General features: G+C 35.1%; 1 protein-coding gene across 4 annotated transcripts in view; it reads left to right on the forward strand.

Moving 5' to 3' along the window:
• ATF2 (activating transcription factor 2) overlaps nucleotides 1–25168 on the forward strand; it is an 83469-nt gene that overhangs the window by 40304 nt on the left and 17997 nt on the right. For 3 of the 4 annotated variants that reach the window (XM_010859800.1, XM_010859799.1, XM_010859802.1), the window contains 7 exons: nucleotides 842–960; nucleotides 1089–1217; nucleotides 5183–5361; nucleotides 6855–6969; nucleotides 9945–10031; nucleotides 21458–21607; nucleotides 24243–24449. In XM_010859800.1, the coding sequence (XP_010858102.1) occupies nucleotides 842–960; nucleotides 1089–1217; nucleotides 5183–5361; nucleotides 6855–6969; nucleotides 9945–10031; nucleotides 21458–21607; nucleotides 24243–24449 (986 nt within the window). The remainder of the gene's footprint in view (nucleotides 1–841; nucleotides 961–1088; nucleotides 1218–5182; nucleotides 5362–6854; nucleotides 6970–9944; nucleotides 10032–21457; nucleotides 21608–24242; nucleotides 24450–25168) is intronic. The other variant, XM_010859801.1, reaches the window with a different exon arrangement.

The following is a 25168-nucleotide window of genomic DNA, read 5'->3' on the forward strand; positions in this document are numbered from 1 at the left end:
TATACGTTGGGTTGAGGGTGATGATAAAACAGTAAGTAATGCCCACTCTAGGAACCCAGTAGTTAACAAATATATATTTTAATTTCACAGAAGGTTTTATGAGTATTATATCTTAAGCCAGGAGTCATCCTTATACTTTTATTTAGTTTAGGCTAGATCCTTGATGTAACTTATGAAGTTGATGCCCTAAAGTATATAAAATGTGAATAGAATTGAATGTGCTATTAATCCTAATCAGTGTGAGCAAATAGCCTTGAAAATAATAAAACAGGCAAAATTCATAACTTGGCTGTTTTTCATTCAGTGTAGACCTTAACTAGCTATTGTTTTGTAATTAATATGTGCTCACATGTACACCCAGTTTGTGTTTTAGTGCAGCATTGTTTCATCTTAAGCTTGCTTTCATAATAGATTATGAATACTAGTGGAAGGGCCAAGTTCAAGCAAATATACATGTTCTGGTCCTAGTTTTCCCCAAATTGCATGTATTTTAAGCATTAGTAAGTTTTAATACTATAAATTTTTTTTAATTTGTGTTAGATAATGATAATAGTTTATCTCTGAATAGAGGATGCTTATGTCACTCTACTCAGAACCTGTGGAATAAGGAACAAGAAGGAATTCTTTTCATACTTTTATTGTTCATAAAGTTGGAGGAAATACCTTAAACTGCAACAAGAACTTAACCAAATTTTGTTTGCTTTAAAGGAAGAGGTCTTTCCAAAGAGAATTAACAGCTGACTGAACCAGTCTTGCTAATTCATTAATTTACTAGCTAAAATACTTTAGAGTCCTGTATGATACTTAAATCTGTGTAATTGCTTATTGACATTTATTTCAGATCAGACCCCAACACCAACAAGATTCTTGAAAAACTGTGAAGAAGTGGGTTTGTTTAATGAGTTGGCAAGTCCATTTGAGAATGAGTTCAAGAAAGCCTCAGAAGATGACATTAAAAAAGTATGTTATTAACCATGAAATTAAAAGAGTGCTTCTGACAGAACAGTTTTCACTTGTTGCTTTCTTATTTTAGATAAACTGATTGGCTGTTTTTAAACTCCTAACACTTTCTCTAATTTGCATTTTAGATGCCTCTAGATTTATCTCCTCTTGCAACACCCATCATAAGAAGCAAAATTGAGGAGCCTTCTGTTGTAGAAACAACTCACCAGGATAGTCCTTTACCTCACCCAGAGTCTACTACCAGTGATGAGAAGGTTAGAAGTTTGTATTTACAGAAGAAACTCAAACTAAGTGGAAAAAAAAATCAGCATTTTCAGTAAAGTCTAATATTTGGTCTACATAAAATTTTAATGTAATATGCCTTAATCAGCATCAGGTTGTACTTGTCTTATATGTGAAAGCCTGTGAATACTCAGATATTTTAGGGAAAGAAGATAATTTGTTTATAGATAATTTTTTATGACAAATTATTGGAGAGACTAAAAGTCATTTAAGATAAACCTATTATTTTTTTAGAGGATACATACATTTATAAATTTAATTTCTCTGGGTTTTGCTATTTTTTTTTTGCTACTTTTATACAGTGATAGCTTAATTAAGAATCTTTGCAACTAAAAATTGTTTGAATAAAGGTTATTTAGACTTTTAAAGGGTTAAAGGAATAGCTACTTACTTCAGCAGTGATGTTTGGTAATACCAACTAATATGATGACGATGACACTGTCTTACTTGGTATAGTCTTTTTGTAGTAATTTAGTGCCTCATTCCTAGATCTGAATACTTTGGTACCTGGGGCCAACTGGGGTATATTATGTGCTGAGTTAACCATTATTACAGATATTTCTCAATTAATGTTCATTCATTAGCACATCTACTAAACACATTTATTTGGAGGCATGGGGCACAGTGAAAGGCAATGACAGTGTTCTTTTGTAGGTTATGTTACTCTAAAATCATAGCCTAACGACTTTTGCCATGACAGAGGAGCTAGAAGTAAGGCAGAAAAGGTAACTATTTATTGATACCTAGGAATAAATGCTTTGACCATTAGGTGTTTTGTATTTTTTTATTTACTTATAATAAAAGTGCATTCTCATTATTAAAAAACTTTAAGAATCCAGAAAAATATAAGAAAGAAAAAAACACCTTTTACCCCATAACTGAGCAATAAGAATTACTAATATTTTGAAACATTTTTCCTAGATACATGTATACCTTTATACATAAAAATATACATATATGTATTAGGCTTCTGTAGTGGCTCAGACAGTAAAGAATCTGCCTGCAGTGCAGGAAACCCGAATTCAGTCCCTGGGTTGGGAAGATCACCTGGAGAAAGGAATGACTACCCACTCCAGGATTCTTGCCTGAAGAATTCCATGGACAGAGAGGAGCCTGGCAGGCTACAGTCCATGAGGTTGCAAAGAGCTGCCTAACACTTTCACACATATACAAGTGAATAGTTACATAGAAGTATAAAGGGATAAAAAGATAAATACCAAGAAGAATCATAGTTTACTTTTTTATATCATGTTTTAGACATTCAGCATTAATCAAGATTTTCCCATGCCATTAGAAAATTTTCCAAAGTCATAATTTTTAATGTTTGCACTTTATTTTATCATTATCATAATGTATTTACTGATCTTGAATGTAAATATTGTTTCCACATCATCGCAGTTATGAGAAATGCTGTTACATCTTTGATATAAATACCTTTTACCTAGAGAATATTCCAGTCCCTTCACACTCAACAGTTTTTTCCTGCTGGTTGCTGCTTTATCCCTCTTAGGGGTATTTCTTTTTCCTGCATTCTTCAGTCATTAGCTCACACTGGGCAGGGCATAGTTATTCCAAGTTGTAAGAAGTAAATTCTGAGCCCCGTTCTCTTTCTCAGTTTTTTCCTTCTTAAATGCTCTCATCCAGACATGTAACTTTAAAAACGATCAACCTGGTTTTCAAATTTATATCAATCAACCCAGATATTTCCCGGATTTCCATATTCATATGCAGCTCTGTCTTGACATTTCCTTTTATGTGTCATCTTAAACGTAGTACGTCTGAATTAGAGCCCCGCCCCCCAGTCTTCTCTGTCTCAGTAAATTTTCTCTCCATCCATTCTCTAGTTGGCTCTGGCCAAAAATAAAGAATACTTAATTCCCTCTTTTCCTTCTCAGTGAAACCAGTAGCATATCTTACCAAACCTACTTCCTGAATATATCCTTAATTTATCTGTTTTATCTTCACTGTCACAACTGTAGTCCAAATCATCTTTTACTTGAATAATTAACAGTTACCTTCTAATAACTGTTAATAATTATTTGTTAATATATTGTTCAGTTAATATAACTTTTAACAATTACCAGGACTTTCTACTTCCATCTCCAACCTATTTTCCATTGGCTGTATATTTTTCTTAATTGGTGGCTTTGTTTTTCTTTTTATTTTTAATTGAAATGTAACAAATATGCAGAAAGTATCCAAACACAAGCATATACAGAATACATGTACATGTATATCTGAATATATATGTATGTGAGTGAAAGTCACTCACCAGAATACTGGAGTGGGTAGCTGTTCCCCTCTCTAGGGGACCTTCCCAACCCGGGGATCGAACCCAGGTCTCCTGCATTGCGGGTGGATTCTTTACCAGCTGAGCCACCAGGGAAGCTAGGATGTATATTTTTTAATATATTATGTCACTTCTCTGCTTAAAATCCTTCAGTGGTTTGCCTTTGCGTTTAAGGTAACTCACACTTCTTCCATAAGCCATCATTGATTTAGACTTGTGTTCTTATCCAGCCTCACCTCATGCCTTTTCTGTGATAGTGTCCATCAGATATTCTAAGCTTTTTCCTCCCTCAAAGACATTGCTCTTGGTATTGCTTCCTTCTCCCTAGAATGCACTCCTCATCTTTTCAGTACCAGTTCAAATGCCATTTTTCAAAGAAGCTCACTTTACCTCACTATACTATCTAAAGTAGCCAACTCCAACTTTCCCTCAGTTAATCTCTCATGATTTATTGATATTATATTTATACTGTTAGCCTATAACACATTATTGTCCAAAATTTTCTTGTTTGTTTTACTTGTGTACTGTCTCTTTTCCTACTAGTCCTTCAGGGCATGTTGTAATTTCTCAAATTTGTCAAGTAAACAAAGTTCCAGTAGTACTAGTTTTATCTTTCTTCCTATGTAGCTTAATAAAATTCTGAGAATAAATGGCAGTATAAAGGCAAATTCAAAGAACATGGTGGACCAATTTTTATTCTAGTTATGGAGTTCTGGATAACCTGTTTTCTAATCTGTAAACTGGGGAAAAGACCCATCTATAAGGTTCCGTGTTTTTCTTTACTTTGGAAAGATCTTACTCCAGTAGTTTAGTTTTACATTCAAGGTATTAATATTACTTCACCTTTTGATATAGAGAAATTATTGGTAATGTAGAGATAGTTACCTGAAATTAGCAAACATTTGTATTACTTAAAAAAAAATTTTAACATTTCTATTATTGAATTTATATCAACTATAAAAGAGTCTCCTGGACCTATATCTTCTTTATACAATATAATGATGGAGTAGGACAAGGAAGTCCCATCTGGATTTTAAGTTCTGTACTTCCATGAGCATGGAATTGTAGTTTTATTTTTTATTAGAATTCTCATGGAGTTATATAGCCAAGTTGCCCAGCCTAAGTTATTTCTAGATTGATGGTAAAACAAGTTATACTGAAAAAACCACTCAGATGTTTTTTAAATTAAAATATTAACATTGCATTTGAAACAACTACTTCTACAATTTTCTCTTTAGTTCAGTTCAGTTCAGTTGCTCAGTCGTGTCCGACTCTTTGCGACCCCATGAATTGCAGCACGCCAGGCCTCCCTGTCCATCACCAACTCCCGGAGTTCACTCAAAGTCACATCCATCGAGTCGGTGATGCCATCCAACCATCTCATCCTCTGTCGTCCCCTTCTCCTCCTGCCCCCAATCCCTCCCAGCATCAGAGTCTTTTCCAATGAGTCAACTCTTCACATGAAGTGGCCAAAGTACTGTATTTTCTCTTAATTAACTTTAAATAAATATTAATATATTTTGGGGTGATACTAAGTACTAAGTTTGTGGGGCTTTTTTAAGAGATGTGTTATATTCCTTTCATAAAGGTACATGAATTGACTTGGATTTTTAAATTTCATTGTTTCTCCATCTCATTACTAAATAGGAAGTACCATTGGCACAAACTGCACAGCCCACATCAGCTATTGTTCGTCCAGCATCTTTACAAGTTCCCAATGTGCTGCTTACAAGTTCTGACTCAAGTGTCATTATTCAGCAGGCAGTACCTTCACCAACCTCAAGTACTGTAATCACCCAGGCACCGTCCTCCAACAGGCCAATTGTGTAAGTGATTTGGGCCAGTCATTGAATTTTATGAATTGTTAAGTTTTTCTTGTCATGATTTTCCTAAGACATTTAATTATTCTAATTGTGGCCTTAGTTTTGTGTGTGTGTTAATCATTTTTGCATGCTTTTATTTTTGGAAAAAATACTCGGGTAATTTTTTTTTTAATATAAATGTTTTCTAACACATTAGAAAACATATACAGTGCCTAATTTTAAAGACAAATTAAACATTGTGATTTTAAGATGATCTCTTATTTTCATGCTATTTTACACAAAACACACAAGATTATCTTTATCACTAGATAACATTTCTTTCAGGGCTTCCCTGGTGGCTCAGACGGTAAAGAATCTGCCTGCAATGCAGGAGACCCGGCTTTGATCCTTGGGTCAGGAAGATCCGCTGGAGAAGGGAATGGCTACCCACTCCAGTATTCTTGCCTGGAGGAATCCCATGGACAGTGGAGCCTGGCAGGCTATTGTCCATGGTGTTGCAAAGAGTAAGACACAACTAAGCGACTAACACAAAACATTTCTTTCAGTTTTTACAGGGAGTTCTCAAGAGTTTTCTGACAAGAATTTTTCTCAGTTAATATATTGCAGATTGTTCTCTAAGTAAATTCGTAGCTTTTCCCATTTTTTTTCTTTTTTTCTACACTGCTTACATACATTGTACATTTAAGATGCAATTAAAACTAATTAAATTTTACAGTGTGCTTTGCAGTGGTTCAGAAATTTTTGTTTAATTACTTGAGCAGTGTATATATACCATGTATGATTTTTTGTGGGTATTTTGTTCATTTTATGAGAAATGGTATCAAGTTTGCATCTGTCACATGGGCATTTTCCTTGGGCTGACCTCTTGTTCGTTTTTTTTCTTCTAGTTTTATTGAGATGTACAGTGAACGCTTAGGGCTTCCCAAGTGGCGCTAGTGGTAGAGAACCCACCTGCCAGTGCAGGAGACATAAGAGATGCTGGTTCAATCCTTGGGCCAGGAAGATCCTCTGGAGAAGGAAATGGCAACCCACTCCAGGATTCTTGCCTGGAAAATTCCATGGACAGAGGAGCCTGGCAAGCAGCTATAGTCCATGGGGTTGCAAAGAATCAGACATGACTGAGCACACCACATTACATCCCTAGTACTTATATATCTTCTAACTATAAGTTTGTATCTTCTGACCACCTTTGTTACCATACAGAGATGATATTACATTATTAATGATTATATTCCTCACACTGTGAATTTCATTCCTGTGACTCATTTATTTTGCAACTGGAAGTTTGTACCTCTTAATGTCTCTCATCCCTCCATTCCCTTCCCTCTGGCAACCACCTGTCTGTTCTCTGTTTCTCTTCTGTTATGTTTATTAATTTTTTAGATGTCTCTGGAAAATTTATTTTTAAATTATAATAGTAAAAATACTTTTATATTTTTTAGACATCATTGATATGGATTTCTTTTTTCTAATTGCCCTTCTTTTGTTTTCCTTAGTCCTGTACCAGGCCCATTTCCTCTTCTGTTACATCTTCCTAATGGACAAACCATGCCTGTTGCTATTCCTGCATCAATCACAAGTTCTAATGTGCATGTTCCAGCTGCAGTTCCAGTAAGTTTTTAGACTATTTAATATTTTCTTTATAGAAAACTGATCTTTATAATCAGAAAATACACTTGGGGCTGCTTGATTGGTTTGTGAAACTGAGTTCAACAAAATACTTAATGTTGAGTAATATTTACTCATTGATATTTACTGTGATCGCGTAAATCTTTCAAGGCAAACAAACTGGATAAGTAACGTTTTTCAATCCTCGAAATCTTAATTGTTTTCCTTTTATTTTTAGTATTAAGAACTAATAATTTAGTAATTAAGAACTAATTCCTAAGGTTCAAAAGGGAGGGGACATATGTATACCTATGACTGATTTATGTTGCTGTTTGGCAGAAACCAGCAAAATTCTGTAAAGCAATTATCCTTCAATTACAAAATAAATTTAAAAAATAAACTTAAGGTTGAAACTAAAAAAAAAACTAATTCCTTCTTCAACCCATTTCAATTTGCTAGATTTGTAGAATTCAAATATTAACATAGATTTCTGTTCTGTAAGAAGATATTTATACTGGAACATTTATCAGGTAACTTCATGTTATTTTGATTATTAGAGAAATCGTTTATAAAAGCATTCTGAACTTTTATGATCATGTTGGGTTTATGGAATTCCTTTGCTTTCCCAAGCATGTGAAAATCTAAATGGTCTACTAGAATGGACAGTAGATAGTTTCCACTTTTCCTAATGAGAAGATCAAAAAGAAGTTTTTTGAAGGGCATGTTAATTATATAATGTTGAAAGACATAGTAGTTAAATATCTACTTATACTATTCAGTAACTTAGTGAGTATTTAAAGGCACATTCTTCTGAATAATATGTTACAAATAATGCTTTTTTTTCTATTCTCACATTTCATAAAATAACAGAATCTTCAAGTGTGTCTTCAACATTCAAGTTTTTGTCATTAGAACCACTTTTTAAGGAGCCTCACAAAGTTTTCCGAAACACATTATTTTCATCCTCATCTAAATAATTTCAGTGTAACACTTTTTGAATCTACTATTATAATCCTGGAAATCTTACATCAAGTCCTGATACTCAAAAATACAGTCTCTTTTTATCACCTTGTAGATAGATATTTCTGGTCAGTACAATATAATCATTTATTGTATAGTTCTTAAAAATTATTTTTAAAATGCTCTTTACACTTTTGGTGAGATTATATCCTCATGAATATTAACTAAAATTACTATTAAATATTTATTTTATTAACTAAAGTGACCTTTCTAAGTATCCAAAATTAGCATTGATTGTAATATTTCAGATATTTCCACAAAATCAAGGTAATGTGTTGTCTTCAAATGGAACTTTGTAGTTCAAAATGCATTATTTGAGAGTTTTATAAGGACTCAAATATAAGGTGACTACTCTCTCTTTTCTCCGGATATTTTTGATGGGGAAGCATTCTTGTATCTGGGTTTATATGGTATCCTGTTAAATGTAACTGCAGTGAGAGAAACTGAAATGAAAAAGAGATATACTTTAGTATACAATAACTAATCATTCACTGTTGATATTATGTTTTTTTTAAAGGCAAAAGACGATGGAAAATCTGTTAAGTAGTAGTATTAGTGAAATTACTAGAGGTAATCAGGTTCTCCTTTGTCATTATGCTGTATTTAATGTATTAAAGAACTTTCATGTATATATTTTATAAATTTTATATGTATATATTTTAGAAAAGCAAAGTTCATTGTTGAAATTACTTTTTATGCCTAGTTATACAAGTTTTAACATTCTTTCTCATTCAAAATGGAGGTGTGACAGATCTATGAGAAATTTTGCATCACTGTGAATATTATTAGTTTCTGTAAGAAGGAATTATTAAAAATAAATTATGAGAATTGAAGATTAAAAATGAATGTCTCAGAAAAATTGACAAGTTTTGAAGGATAAGTCAGGATTAAGATCATTAAGGGTTCAGATACAGTTTTCTGAAGTTTTCTGATTCTGCAGTCTCAATTTTATCAATTATTATATTTATATTACAATATAAATATTAATATATTGGGTTGGCCAAAAAGTTCATTCAGTCCCTCCCCATGAGATGGCTCTAGTAGCACTCAGTTGTCTTTAACTTCATTTGAAACAATTTTGTTAGATTGTATTGTGACAGCTGTCGTATTAGTGTACATTTTTAAAAAAAAAATTGAAATCGGTGAATTATTTATAGCCATTTTAATATTGAGGATGAAAGAAAAAGCAACATTTTCAACACATTTATGCTTTATTATTTCAAGAAAAGTAAAAACACAATTGAAATGCAAAAAATAAAAAAGATTTGTGTAGTAAATGAAGAAGGTGCTGTGTCTGATAGAACGTGTCAAAAGTGGTTTGTGAAGTTTGTGCTGGAGATTTGCTGGATGATGCCCCATGGTTGGGTAGTCCTGTTGAAGTTGATAGTGATCAAATCGAGGCATTAATTAAGAACACTCAATCTTATGAGTTTGATAGCTGACATACTCAAAATATCCAAATCAAGCACTGAAAATCATTTGTACCAGCTTGATTAATCATCACTTTGATATTTGTGTTCCATGTAAGTGAAGTGAAGAAAACCTTCTTGACTGTCATTTCTACATGTGATTAGAAAGATAATGAAAACATTGCATTTTTAAAACAAATTATGACAGGAACCTAGAACAGTTCTTTGCTCAAAAAGATAAAAGGTTTTGGGAAGACAGAATCATTAACTTGCCTGAAAAATGGCAGAAGGCAGTGGAACAAAACAGTGAATATGTTGTTCAATACAGTTCTTGATGAAAATGAAAGATGTGTCTTATTTTTACTTTAAAAACAGAAGGAACTTTTTTGCCAACACAATATATACTTTCTGTTAATGTGTAATATATTGTCATATACATATTAATATATACTTATTATGTAAATTATTATAGCAGCCATTTTGCAAATAAAGTACAAATCTCATTTTGAATATATTTTCTAGTAATTATTTTTCAATATCTTCTGATAGCTTGTTCGACCAGTCACCATGGTGCCTAGCGTTCCAGGAATTCCAGGTCCTTCCTCTCCTCAACCAGTGCAGTCAGAAGCAAAAATGGTAAGCAAGATTTTATTTGTTCTGTACATATCTTGACTCTGTTTTGAATTAGCTTTTTCAATTAAAGCCCACTTCAGATGCACAATTTAGATCAAATTTTATAAATTTGTGGGCCTGTACTACATTATAGGGGAACCAGAAAGTTTGGAAAAGGAAAGTTTTAATTAGCATAGTGACAGGGTACTGGTACTTGAAAGCAAATGAATCGATTGGAAGTAAAGTTCTAGTTTTTATCATTGGTTTGTCTGATGTTTGATGTGGCTTTTTAGGCAAACTCCTCCTGCTGGAGGCTAGGGATATTGCAGCTGAAACTAGAAGTAATCATCTGAAGGCAGCACTGACATTATGAATGATTTTAAACAGTCATTCAAATGAGTAGAACAGTATTAAGAAAAAATTCTGAAATAGTATACAGGTTAGTAAACATTATATATAAAGGAAAACCATATTTTTGACTTGTGTTTCAAGCACTAAGAAATCGATGTTAAGGGGTGAACTATAGAGTAGGAATCAGAAGACATTTTCATTTTACTCATAATTCTTCTGTTCACTACCCCCAAACAAGCCACTTTAATTTTTCTGAGACTCATTTTCCTCATCTGTAAAATAAAGGGATTAAACTTTGATTTCTGGGGTCTTTCTTAGCCTCAAATCTTTCTTACTTGCTAACTTCTTAGTAGATGACCTGAAGCTGCTGCTAAGGGGTGGGAGGATCAGTGGGGTAATTTTCTTTTAAATCAAAATAATTCTCCCTTCTACAATTTAACACACTTTAGAGCTAATTTTTAACTAAAATCAATCGATAGTTGTTAGACACCTATTATTTGTTTCAGTTATATGCTGGGCACTACACTGACATTATAAATTTGTACACATAAAAACCATTATGTATTATTGCAAGGCTTTAAATTTTTTACTGCTATTCTCCATTAATGCAAATAATCATTCTGAATTTGGCATGTGATAACTTTTTTTTTTTTAACAGTAAAACTTATATACTGTCTGAATAAATAATAGTTGGTTGAAGAGTATTAAAATTAGCTGGTTATTGATGATAGTGAAAGAACTTGAAAATCCAAGAGGACAATTTTTCATGTAACACCATGTTTAGGTCAAAGCCATGGAACTAAGATGAATCTTTTTCATTTGTTAGCAGAAGACCTTCACTAGGAATGTGTTTTACACTTCCTACTTAACGTAACTAGTATAATGAAAAAATGAATTAGTGAGAACTATGTAGAATAGAATAGAAGTTAAAGAGATCCTGTTGTTGTTCTCTGCATCTCAGAATACTTTCACATATTCAGTGGACTTTTCCCTCCACAGTTTGTAAAGAACAGATCAGATTTAAAGAAATACTTTTGGCTATAAGATAGAAACTAGTAAGCTTCCCTGAATAACTGAATAAATTTGAGAAATTTAATTAGTAAGAATAAAAATACTTTGTATGCTTGTACACTGAAAAATACCAAAGCTGTATTTCACATATTTATGTATGAAACACAGTTATAGGTTGAAGGCCCCCCAAATTGCATGGGGAGTCACAAATTGCCTCACTTAAATTTAACAGTCCAATTAAATTTCTTAGTAAAATATTGCTAACATATAAAATAGCCACATTTAGGTGATTACCTATTTTAATTGGGATAGTAAATAAGATTGTCCTATTTTTTAATTAAATAAAAAGATTCAGAAATTAGCCTCCCCCCTCCTTTTTTTTAAGCTTTTTGTTATGGAAGATTTCAAGTATTATATACAAAGTAAATAAGATTCTGTAATGAATCCCCATGTGCTCATCACCCAGCTTCAGTTATTAGCAATGTAACTGTTGTTCTTCCTCAGACCACTCCTTACCGTCACTGAATTATTTTTTAATAAGTCTTTCTTAAATGTAAAATTTACATAGATTGAAATGGACCAATTTAAACTGTACAATTTAAGTGCATTCATGTAACTCACCTCTATTATGGTATAGAACATTAACATCTACCCACGTTTCTTTATGTTCCTTCCCTCAGTCCATCTCCCCCAGCTGTTAATATTTATCACCAGCAATATAAATAAAATCAATATATACTCTTGCATTCAGTTAAGTATATGTCTGTGAAACTTATCCATGTTGTTGCATGTTCTGTAGTTTCTTTTTATTGCTGTGTATTTTGCTGTGAGTATACCACAATTTCTTTATCCATTCTCCTGTTGCTAGAACTTTGAATGGTTTGGTTTGATTGTTTCTAAACTTGAATTAAAATGTCAGTGTCATTGATTTTCTTAATTTATTAAGCATCAGGGGGCTAAAAAGATTTACTAAATAAATAATTGTATAATTCTAATGGGAGAAAGTTGAGACTAGATTCATATCCTAGTGCACAGAGGTTTTTTAATGATCAGATAAATGATCATAGGATTGGATTCTTTTCTCTGTCAGTGATAGAACTCTTAATTCCATTCTCTCCAAATGAATGGTCCCCAGCTCACATCCCCTAGATTCATGTTACATGTTAAATAATTTTCCTGACTTTTTACCAGTCTGAAGCCCCCCAGCAAACATTATAATTTCTTCTTTAACTGCTTCAATTGGATTTTGCTTTGTTGTTTTCAGCTCTTTGAAAATATTTAAACATCCTCCCTGTTTGATTCTGCATCTCTGCTAAGGATTTATTTGACCTTTGTGGTCACAGTCTGTTAATGTTAAATAGTACAGCAATAGTAACTCTGCTAAAATGTGGTTAAAAAAAAAATGTTTGAGAAATGGCAACATTGGAACACAGAACAATAAGTAGTACACTATAGCTGAAGAGAAACTTACTTGTATCCTAAGATAGCCAAGGATGCTTTTGCGGTGGCCTGGTTTTCACGTGCCCAGTGCTTACTGGAAGATTTATATGCATTGTGTTTGTTACAAATATTTTAAAAAGATCTTTCTTTTTTTTTATGAAGAAATTCTTTCAGGACAAGTTGTGCTTGTTTTGTTTTTTAAGAACTTTGAGTTTTTGGAAAAGTAAAAACTTAGTTTAAGTAAAAATGTATTGGGGGGGGTCCACAAATAAAAGATTACCCAGTATTTTTTAATACTCTAGGAAAATTCTTGGGATCTACTGTTTTCTACAAAATTGCACTGGCTCTCACCAAATGTACATATAGTTTAGGGGTTTTGTTTGTCTTTAAGCACATTAAACCATAGATATTTGCTACCTGTATTACTCTTCTAAAAAAACAAATTTCCTATGTAATATTTATAATCAAAAAGTAACTCATCTGAATAAGAAAATGTTAACCATCCAGGAGTTTCATTTAAGAAGATTTAGTTAAGTATTTAAGATGTATTCCCCAGAATCATTTCTTTAAGACTTGTGTGACAAACTGAGAGAGATCTTTGCACACAGTGGGTAGCTGGTAGGTTTTCTGCAGGGGGTTTCTACTGAGAGCTGACAGAGGGCATCTTGGCAAATGTTCAGAAACCTACATTAACTTAGTTGGGCCCTGCATGGAGCCTCATGTTCAGCAGAATTCTTCTGACCTCCCTCTGCATGCCAAGCTAATGAGCAAACACCAAATGAGCCCACTCCAACGAAACAGACTCTTTCCCAACCTACTTCATTTTCATATGTTCTCTGGGGGTGGGGAGCAAGATTTCACAAGGACTGATGATGCTGCAAAGACCACAATAATGATAATTAACTTGCTGAATTTAGAAGATTATGCTGTTAATTAGTTGCAAAATAAAGATAAGTAATAGAGCAGCAGATGGTAGGATAACACCCAGGAGACGGAGGGTTATTACTCTGATGAGCTTTTGTGGTGCTTATGAAATATGGATCTGACTTTTTCATAAATTGTTTCTAGAGAACATTGTGTTTTTTCTTTGAACTATGATCGAGTAGTTTATTCCTACCAGGTACTGACAGATGTGATAAAAATTTGCTTTCATGGGTACAACATATAACATAGAATTTGAATAACATTATTTTTAGCAGATTACCTCTTAAGATGGATATCAGATTGGTCAGCACAAGACTATATTCACTTTTTTTTCCCCTACATTCACTCTAATTGACATAGTCTTTAAGACAAAAAGTTTTTCAACATAGTAGCTGAATTTTACAACACTAAAATGTAACTCTACCATTAAATTACTAGTCTGCTTAGAAACATAGTAATAAAGATTTTCGTTTTCTTTCCTTTAGTTTAAAATTAAAATTATGCCTAGCTTTTATTGTACATTGTACAGAATATAGACTTGTTAAATCTTATATAATTTCTCTGAGTACTTAATCTTCATTTACTTACATTAGATTTCTCTATTGATAGAATTTTGATCCAGTAATGGACAGACCAGTGTTTGATACTCTTAATGGTTACTAAACTATACTTAGAATACTTAATGTTAGGACTTCCCTGGTGGTCCAGTGGCAAAGACTCTGTGCCCCCAAGGCAGAGGGCTGGGGTTGGATCCCTGGTCAGGGAACTAGATTCCACATGCTGCAGCTAAGACCCAGCACAGCTAAATAAATAAATACTAAAAAAAAAAAAAAAGAATACTTAATGTGAGACAAAAGCTCTAGTTTTTTCAAACCTTTTCAACCTTTTGTTTAAAATATGTTTGTTCAGTGAACCAGGAGTCAACAGACAGAATTTCTGGTCCTAGATCTGCTTCTAACTTGCTCTGTGATCCTGGGAAGTAACTTCACTCTTGGGGCCTTAATTTCTTTACCTGTAAGATGGTAATTGGACTAATTGAGTAGCTCCAAAATTCTGTTGTAAGATAAATATCTATCATATTTATAGATGTTTTCATTAATTTGGGGGGACCAAATTACCCTTCTTTAAAATGTCTCAACATATATGTGGGTGGATTATAGATATCCTTACATTAGTTGTAAAATGTATATGAATCACCGTTTAGACAACTTTCTTCTCCTAACCCACTGTAATTTTTTTAGCATACATTTGTTTTTAAACATGTTTGTTTAAAAAAAATTTATAGTTTAAAAAAAAATCTGTAGTTGAAAGCAGTGTTAATTAACCCTTGAAAATCTTTTTCTTGCATTTTGTATCCAGTGGCACACTTCCAAGATAGACCCATTGTAATCAATGTAACAGCATGGAGCAAACATTAGCGCTTCCTCACTAGATGAGTACTGTATACCCTAGGGCAGTCAAGAGAGGATAATGAATGAATACTGATGCTGCTTTTAAGTGCTCTATAAGGTAGTAACTTGCCCTACTAAAGATTATTCAAGAGAGTGATGTTTATGTACTTCAGACTCCCCTATGTGCAGTTACTGTATTTCATTAATTCTAAGAGCTAAGCTCTTTACTATAAAACTTTAAATGCTCTTCAATTCTGTTTTCTACCTAAGGACTTAAAAATGTTTTACCAACACATAATTTACCAAGGTTCACATCTCAACCAGTACTTATATTTTTATACATTTTATATCCAGAAATGAAAGCCCTAACCTAACGCTATTATAGATTGGCTTATAAAAGATGTAATTATGCACACTGACCACCTTCCCAGATCTTCCTCCTTCTGTTTATATGACCCACACTTTCAAATTCCTCTCTTTTTGCTTTCACTTCTTTGACCATTTAGTTTAAGTATTCCTTCCTAACTACAGCCAAGTACTACTTTGGTCACCTACCTAATTAGTTTTAATCCATCCACTTCCACATTATCCCATCAGTTATGAGTGTCCCAATTTCCTGAATCTTAGCTGCTAATGTGGTTATTTCTGCTTGTTTATAAGAGAAGGCAGAGAAGGCAATGGCACCCCACTCCAGTACTCTTGCCTGGAAAATCCCATGGACGGAGGAGCCTGGTAGGCTACAGTCCTTGGGGTTGCTCAGAGTCGGACACGACTGAGCGACTTCACTTTCTCTTTTCACTCGCATGCATTGGAGAAGTGAGCAACCCACTCCAGTGTTCTTGCCTGGAGAATCGCAGGGACAGGGAAGCCTGGTGGGCTGCCATCTATGGGGTCACACAGAGTCGGACACGACTGAAGTGACTTAGCATAGCATAAGAGAAGGAAGAAAAAATGGAACTGGGAATCTTAATCTGGATTCTGAAAGATGCAGTGTACCATGTGGTCTTGAGAATATATTTTCCAAAATAAAATACATCTGGAGGAGTTCACGATGGTCCAGTAGCTAAGACTCTGCGCTCCCGATGCAGGGGACCCAAGTTTGATCCCTGGTCAGATCCCACATGCCACAACTAAGAGTTTGCATGCTGCAACTAAGAGCTGGCATAGTCAAATAAATAAATTATATATTTTTTAATTTAATATATTAAATATTAAAATTTTAATTTAAAATTTTAAATATTTAGCTCCAGACTGAGCTAAACCTGTCCTTAAGATGATCCCTGAGTACTTTTTTTCCTAAGTATATTTTGAAAATACAAAAGTAAAGGAACTCTTGTGATTCTTTGGTGTCCGTACCCTAACACCTGAACTATGAAAATAGAGGGCTCAATAGATATTTTTGAAAAAGGTAAGGAAGCTGATAAAAAATTAAGAAATCCTTATATGACTCAGGTAAGTTTACTAGGTTGGTCATAACTTTCCTTCCAAGGAGTGAGCGTCTTTTAATTTCATGGCTGCAGTCACCATCTGCAGTGATTTTGGAGCCCCCAAAAATAAAGTCTGCCACTGTTTCCCCATCTGTTTGCCATGGGACCAGATGCCATGATCTCAGTTTTCTGAATGTTTAGCTTTAAGCCAACTTTTTCACTCTCCTTTTTCACTTTCATCAAGAGGCTTTTTAGTTCCTCTTCACTTTCTGCCATAAGGGTGGTGTCATCTGCATATGTGCATATTCAAAAGCAGAGACATTACTTTGCCAACAAAGGTCCGTCTGGTCAAGGCTGTGGTTTTTCCAGTCGTCATGTATGGACGTGCGAGTTGGACTGTGAAGAAAGCTGAGCACAGAAGAATTGATGCTTTTGAACTGTGGTGTTGGAGAAGACTCTTGAGAGTCCCTTGGACTGCAAGGACATCCAACCAGTCCTTTCTAAAGGAGATCAGTCCTGGGTGTTCTTTTGGAAGGTCTGATGCTAAAGCTGAAACTCCAGTACTTTGGTCACCTCATGTGAAGAGTTGACTCATTGGAAAAGACTCTGATGCTGGGAGGGATTGGGGGCAGGAAGAGAAGGGGACGACAGAGGATGAGATGGCTGGACGGCATCACCGACTCAATGGACGTGAGTTTGAATGAACTCCGGGAGTTGGTAATGGACAGGGAGGCCTGGCGTGCTGCGAATCATGGGGTCACAGAGTCGGACACGACTGAGCGACTGAACTGAACTGAAGTTTTACATATTTAATCTTTACCTCAGCCCTACAAGGAAGTTGTCATTGTTCCCAGTTTTACAGATAGTTTGTTCAGATAGTTTGAGACAGAGTTAATTTCTAAACAGTAAAGTATCTTCTCAGCTGTACACATTTTGTATGCTAATATATATACACAGTATATCTTATGTATGCTAACCAGTGAAGAAACTAGGACTTTATGAACTGCTATTTGCAGTTCATAAGGAAGTACTTAGTCAGAAAAGATGGGGAAAATATACCTAATCTGGGGTGATATGGCTTTAGAGGTTACAGTATCAGACTTGGCATTCCGAATCCTTTGTGGTTGTCTTTCACACCACTTGGCTTGCTGGATCTTAGGTCCCTGACAAGGGATTGAACTTGGGCCTATGACAGGGACAGAGCGAAGTCCTAACCACTGGACCACCAGGGGATTCCCTTGTAGTTGTCTTTCGAATCATCAAGCCACCCAGTCTTAGATTATCTTTCTTGATTTTTGCATTTTCTTTTTTTTCCCTTCTTTTTTTGGTGGGGGGAGATAGGATAATATACATAACATGATGCCATGGAAAAACTGCACTTTGAAAAGAAGGAGATCCAGATTTAAATCTAGGATCTTAACTAGCTTAATGGCTCTGTGACCTTGGGCAAATGATCTCTAGTGTCCTAATGTGCCATATTCAGACTGAAATTGAAGAAAGTAGAGAAAACCACTAGACCATTCAGGTATGACCTAAATCAAATCCCTTATGACTATACAGTAGAAATGAGAAATAGATTTAAGAGACTAGATCTGCTAGAGAGGGTGCCTGATGAACTATGGATGGAGGTTCATGACATTGTACAGGAGGCAGGAATCAGGACCATCCCCAAGAAAAAGAAATGCAAAAAAGCAAAATGGCTGTCTGAGGAGGCCTTATAAATAGCTGTGAAAAGAGAAGCAAAAGAGAAAAGGAGATACACACATTTGAATGCAGAGTTCCAAAGAATAGCAAGGAAACATAAGAAAGCCTTCCTCAGCGATCAATGCGAAGAAATAGAGGGAAACAATAGAATGGGAAAGACTAGAGATCTCTTCAAGAAAATTAGAGATACCAAGGGAACATTTCATGCAAAGATGGGCTCAATGAAGGACATAAATGGTATAGACTTAACAGAAGCAGAAGATATTAAGAAGAGGTGGCAAGAATACACAGAAGAACTGTACTAAAAAGATCTTCATGACCCAGATAATCACGATGGTGTGATCACTTACCTAGAACCAGACATCGTGGAATGTGAAGTCAAGTGGGCCTTAGGAAGCATCACTACGAACAAAGCTAGTGGAGGTGATGGAATTCCAGTTGAGCTATTCCAAATCCTGAAAGATGATGCTGTGAAAGTGCTGCACTCAATATGCCAGCAAATATGGAAAATTCAGCAGTGGCCACAGGACTGGAAAAGGTCAGTTTTCATTCCAATCCCAAAGAAAGGCAATGCCAAAGAATGCTCAAACTACCTCACAATTGCACTCATCTCACACAGTAGTAAAGTAATGCTTAAAATTCTCCAAGCCAGGCTCAGCAATAAGTGAACCGTGAACTTCCAGATGTTCAAGCTGGTTTTAGAAAAGGCAGAGGAACCAGAGATCAAATTGCCAACATCTGCTGGATCATCGAAAAAGCAAGAGAGTTCCAGAAAAACATCTATTTCTGCTTTATTGACTATGCCAAAGCCTCTGTGTGGTTCACAATAAACTGGAAAATTCTACAAGAGATGGACATACCAGACCACCTGACCTGCCTCTTGAGAAACCTGTATGCAGGTCAGGAAGCAACAGTTAGAACTGGACATGGAACAACAAACTGGTTCCAAATAGGAAAAGGAGTACGTCAAGGCTGTATATTGTCACCCTGCTTATTTAACTTATATGCAGAGTACATCGTGAGAAACGCTGGGCTGGAAGAAACACAAGCTGGAATCAAGATTGCCGGGAGAAATATCAATAACCTCAGATATGCAGATGACACCACCCTTATGGCAGAAAATGAAGAGGAACTAAAAAGCCTCATGATGAAAGTGAAAGAGGATAGTGGAAAAAGTTGGCTTAAAGCTCAACATTCAGAAAACTAAGATCATGGCATCTGGTCCCATCACTTCTTGGCAAATAGATGGGGAAACAGTGGTTGACTTAATTTTTCTGGGCTCCAAAATCACTGCAGATGGTGATTGCAGCCATGAAATTAAAAGACACTTATGCCTTGGAAGGAAAGTTATGACCAACCTAGATGGCGTATTAAAAAGCAGAGACATTATTTTGCCAACATAGGTCCATCTAGTCAAGGCTATGGGTTTTTCCAGTGGTCATGTATGGATGTGAGAGTTGGACTATAAAGAAAGCTGAGCGCAGAAGAATTGATGCTTTTGAACTGTAGAGTTGGAGAAGACTCTTGAGAGTCCCCTGGACTGCAAGGACAGCCAACCAGTCCATTCTAAAGGACATCAGTCCTGGGTGTTCATTGGAAGGACTGATGCTAAAGCTGAAACTCCAATACTTTGGCCACCTCATGCAAAGAGTTGACTTATTGGAAAAGACCCTGATGCTGGGAAAGATTGAGGGCAGGAGGAGAAGGGGACAACAGAGGATGAGATGGTTGGATGGCATCACCGCCTCGATGGACATGGGTTTGGGTGGAATCTGGGAGTTGGTGATGGACAGGGAGGCCTGGCATGCTGTGGTTCATGGTGTCGCAAAGAGTTGGACACGACTGAGCGACTGAACTGAGCTGGACTGAATCTGTAAAGTCAACATACTGTTTATTAGAAACTGATTTAAAAACTACTGATAACACAGCAGCAGGGATGGATCTCAGGTGCATTATGCTAAAGGAAATAATCCAGATTCAAAAGGCTTATTATATATACTGTATGATTCCATTTATATGATATTTGGAAAAGCAAAACTTTGAAAATCAGAAAACAGACTTGGGGTTTTCAGGGACTGTGGTGGGAGGTAGTCATATGTGGATGTGAGAGTTGGACCATAAACAAAGCTGAGCGCTGAAGAATGATGCTTTTGAGCTGTGGTGTTGGAGAAGACCCTTGAGAGTCCCTTGGACTGCAGGGAGATCAAACCAGTCAATCCTAAAGGAAATCAGTCCTGAATATTCATTGGAAGGACTGATGCTGAAGCTCTAATACTTCGGCCACCTGATGCAAAGAACTGACTCATTGGAAAAGATCCTGATACTGGGAAAGATTCAAGGTAGGAGAAAGGGGATGACAGAGGACAAGATGGTTGGATGGCATCACCAACTCATTGGACATGAGTTTGAACAAGCTCTGGGAATTGCTGATGGACAGGGAAGCTTGGGGTGCTATAGTCCATGGGATCTTAAAGAGTTGGACATGACTGAGTGACTCAACTGTGGTGGGAGGAGAGTGTGACAAGAAGCATGAGGAAGTTTTGGTGGGTGATAGGCCTGTTCTGTATCCTCATTGTAGGAGGTGGTGCACAACTGTATGTGCTTGTTAAAATTCATAGAAATATATGCTGAAAAGACTTCGTTTTACTGTACGTAACTTATACCTCAAGAAAACATTTTTTACACTACTGACCTTGTTTTTCAAATCACACCCAGAATCTACAATGATTAGCAGTAGAAAATGTCTACGAACACTTGCTTAAGCAGAAATATTGGTGGTCTTTTAATATATACCTCATTTCTAAGGTATCTGAATCAGTTATAGATATTAAGATATGCACAGATGAAAATAAATTACAGATTTTCCAGATTATTCTTAGTTGAAGTAAATGAAAACAATTGTATTAGAATGATGTAGGGGATTTTGTCTAAAGCTCTTCTCTAGTATCTACCCCTTTATGCTATTTCCAAAGAAAGAAGAGAGGAAAAGTTGCCAAGAAAGACTCAGGAAAGCTTCCCAAAGGTCCTTTTATCTGTCTTACTGATATTTAGGAATGCAGTGGAATATAATAAATCAAAACTAAGTTTAAAGCCTATGTATTCATTAACAAATGTCTCATTTGGTTAACTAAAAGTGTGTTGGGAGTTAGATTTGGGTAGAAAGCAGGGAGCATTTTTATTTTAATTGGTATTTGCATTTCAGAGATTAAAAGCTGCTTTGACCCAGCAACATCCTCCAGTTACCAACGGCGATACTGTCAAAGGTCACAGTAGTGGTTTGGTTAGGACTCAATCAGAGGAATCTCGACCACAGTCATTACAACAGCCAGCCACATCCACCACAGAAACACCGGTATGTGTGTTGTTTTTATCATTCATCTCTCAGTTTTCCTTTTAAAAAAAAAAAAAAACACCACACAGTGTGACTTCAATGACTATATACTTTGAAAAGATTTTCTCGTCAAATTTTTATTTCAAAAGTGTATTTAAAAAGCCTTAAGAAAAGGTAACTCAACATAAAAGTTGAACATATAAAAAATAAATAAGCAGTTGTTACTGCTGAGGGCACTCTGTAAATGTTTCTCAGAGTATCTGTATGTTGGTTTAAAATGGCATAGTATCCATCAATAGTATTTAAAGAAAATTTTACTATTGGTTGTATTCAACAAGTAATTTATATATGAACCATATTACTGATATAAGACAGTTCTTGAATTTAACACTTGTGAAATGTCACCAAAGTCGCAGATAGGTTTAATGGCAGCTGTTTATACTAGAGGCCCATTTCACTCTAATTTGTGTCTGGCCATTAGATGATTGCTATTTCTATATGTCTGCAGTAAAGCATTACTGTATTTCTGTTAAATGTTTCAGAGCTCTATTTAGACCTTTTTCTTCTCTACTTAAAGAATATTAGCATTTAAAAGTAAAACTTTCCAATTAAAGAAACACAGCTGAACAACAAGTTTAATACTACCTCCTAAGCATAGGTGTTTAGATAACAGTATTTTTACCTTTGTGAAACTTAAGATAAAGTGAAATAGTTGTGGTTGTCATCCACCAAGAACTTTACCTAGGAGCCAAAAGAGAGGAAAAGTGAATGTGTTCTTATGTCTTAATTCAGGGTTAGCCAACTGGCTCATGAGCCTAATGCAGCTCATGGCTGTTTATCTATGGCTGGCAAGTTCAGTATGGCTTTTACATACTTAAAAGTTTATTTAAAAGAAAGTAAATGAATGTAATTTACTTTCTTGTACTAACTATAGTTTACCTGGATCTCGTTTTTATTTATATTTTTATACTTTATTGTATTGGGATGAAGCTCCAGGACAGCAGGACTTTTATCTGGTCTATCACTGCTATATCACTAAAATAGTTCCTGCATATTTTTCAGTGAAGTAGAATGAATGAATCAATAGAAAAAGGGAGAGAAGGAAGAATATATGCTTCTAAGTAGCCTCAAATCCTTGTTAGAGGTAGAGATATATATAATTCAGGTTAATTACCTGCAGAACGTAAAGATTTCTGCCTATGGTATAGATGAAGAGAATGTAGAAATTTTTGTTTACATCATTAAAGTAGAGGCAAGAGATTTGTTTTCAGGCTGCTACTTTGGATCATGTGTCTACGGCCACAAAGTGCTTTCTTTTGCACTGTTTCCAAGGGTTTATATCGTATCTCCTGTATTCAGGTGTTTTGTGGCACTATTTGGGGATTTGTGAGAGACATGAAGATATCCTGTAATCCTAAACACTGGACAGTATCACTAATGACTGAAGATTTCTGTCTGGCTGATATTGCTGGGCAGGCGGACCAATTAAAATGAAAATCTAGACTCTGGGATTCTACCTACCGGAAAATGAGCGTTAATAATTATATAAACCTGACCCTTAGAAAAAGACTGACCCCAAATTTCAGAAACTGAAGAAAAGCTGAATACACTAAAATGTGTATGTACTTTCAACTCCTTAATTTTAGACAAACCAATTTTTAAAAAACATTTACAGTTTAATGCTGTTTTTATTGTAAAAATAGCATAGAAACCATGGTTTCCCATAGTGAATTTAAATAAAAAGTTATTTTTTATTAGTACCTTAATAATTATCAAAGCACTGAATAATAACATAATGTTTGCTTAAAAGTGCACTTGGAAAAATAAAAGATCTGTACATCATCGTTTGTATTACATTTTTCAATTTCTTTGTATTCTGTCTATAAACATGAAAATATTATTTATACAAACGTTAAAGAATAGAATACAATCCTAAAGGAAATCAACTCTGAATATTCATTGTATGAATATTGATGCTGTAGCTCCAATACTTTGGCCACCTGATGCAAATAGCCGAGTCATTGGAAAAGACCTTGATATTGGGAAAAATTGAAGGCAGGAGGAGAAGGGGGTGATAGAAGATGAGATGGTTGGATGTCATCACCGCCTCAATGCACATGAGTTTGAGCAAACTCCAGGAGATAGTGAAAGACAGAGAGGCCTGGCGTGTTGCAGTCCATGGGGTCGCAAAGAGTCAGACACAACTTAGCGACTGAACAACAACAAAGAATACATTCACTGTGATAGTGAGAATCTCGGTTTAGCAATGCTTATTTATTTCAAGGAATTTGTTAAACAACAGGGTGATTTGCACATTGCTTCAGAATATTGATGTATACAATGAGAGAAAATAAAATTAGTACCTGTCACCTTTGCAAGGGGCTTCCCCGATAGTTCGGTTGATAAAGAATCCAGCTGCAATGCAGGAGAGCCCAGTTCGACTGCTCGGTCGGGAAGATCCACTGGATAAGGGAAAGGCTACCCATTCCAGTATTTTGGCCTGGAGAATTCCATGGAATGTATAGTTCACGGGGTCACAAAGAGTTGGCACAACTGAGTGACTTTCAGTTTCACCTTTGCAGTCCTTTACTGCCTATTATATTAATTTTAATCACTAGGTACAAATATAAAAAACTTTCATTTGTGTCTATTATAGGCTTCTCCAGCTCACACAACTCCACAGACCCAAAATACAACTGGTCGTCGAAGAAGAGCAGCTAATGAAGATCCCGATGAAAAAAGGAGGAAGTTTCTGGAAAGAAATAGAGCAGCAGCTTCAAGATGCCGACAAAAGAGAAAAGTCTGGGTTCAGTCTTTAGAGAAGAAAGCAGAAGACTTGAGTTCATTAAATGGTCAACTGCAGGTATGGTGCATATATGTAAATTGTTTTATTTATTTTTAATAATTATGAACACACATTTTCCTTATTTTTTCCTAGTTAGCTATTCAGACATTTTAGGACATAATATTGGGTGTGTATGGAATCTGTAGTAAAGTGTAGTTTAATAAACTAAATACCAAGATGAAGTAATATAATTTTCAATACTGATAGAGTGAAGAAATTTTTAAATTTAAGTGTTTACTTGCATAGTACAAAAGTACCTAATCTGGTTTAAACTTTATAAAGTTATGATATAGAGTTCAACAGAATCTTAAACTGTAAAATATTACTGGTACTTCACTTTTCTTATTTTTTGGTTCATGTCACAACTGTAGAGTTGGTTCAGTTTACAGTTTTTGTTTTTAAGTTCTTTTGTTCTTTGAATTATAAATTTTGTTTTGTTTTGTTTGTTTTATTTAAAGTGAATATAGTGCTCGTGAAAGGTGCCAGATTGACAGCTTTGGAACTGAAGGACTAATTACCCACAGAACAGGTACAATATGGCCAGTGGCAGTAGAAAGCATTTCATACTGCCCTGCCAGTGTGCCTCAGATTTATTTCTTAGGAACCCTATGTGGTATAAAGGTTTTAAGGCTCCTTCCTATTCAGTCTTTGTAAGATTTTCAGTGATGGTATTTGGCAGCACTAAGTCTATTTCCTTCCTTCTGTTTTTTCTTCCTTTTTTGTTGTTTTTAATGTTG

The sequence above is a fragment of the Bison bison genome, unplaced genomic scaffold (assembly GCF_000754665.1).
Source record: "Bison bison bison isolate TAMUID 2011002044 unplaced genomic scaffold, Bison_UMD1.0 scf7180017864460, whole genome shotgun sequence".
Taxonomy (NCBI): domain Eukaryota; kingdom Metazoa; phylum Chordata; class Mammalia; order Artiodactyla; family Bovidae; genus Bison; species Bison bison.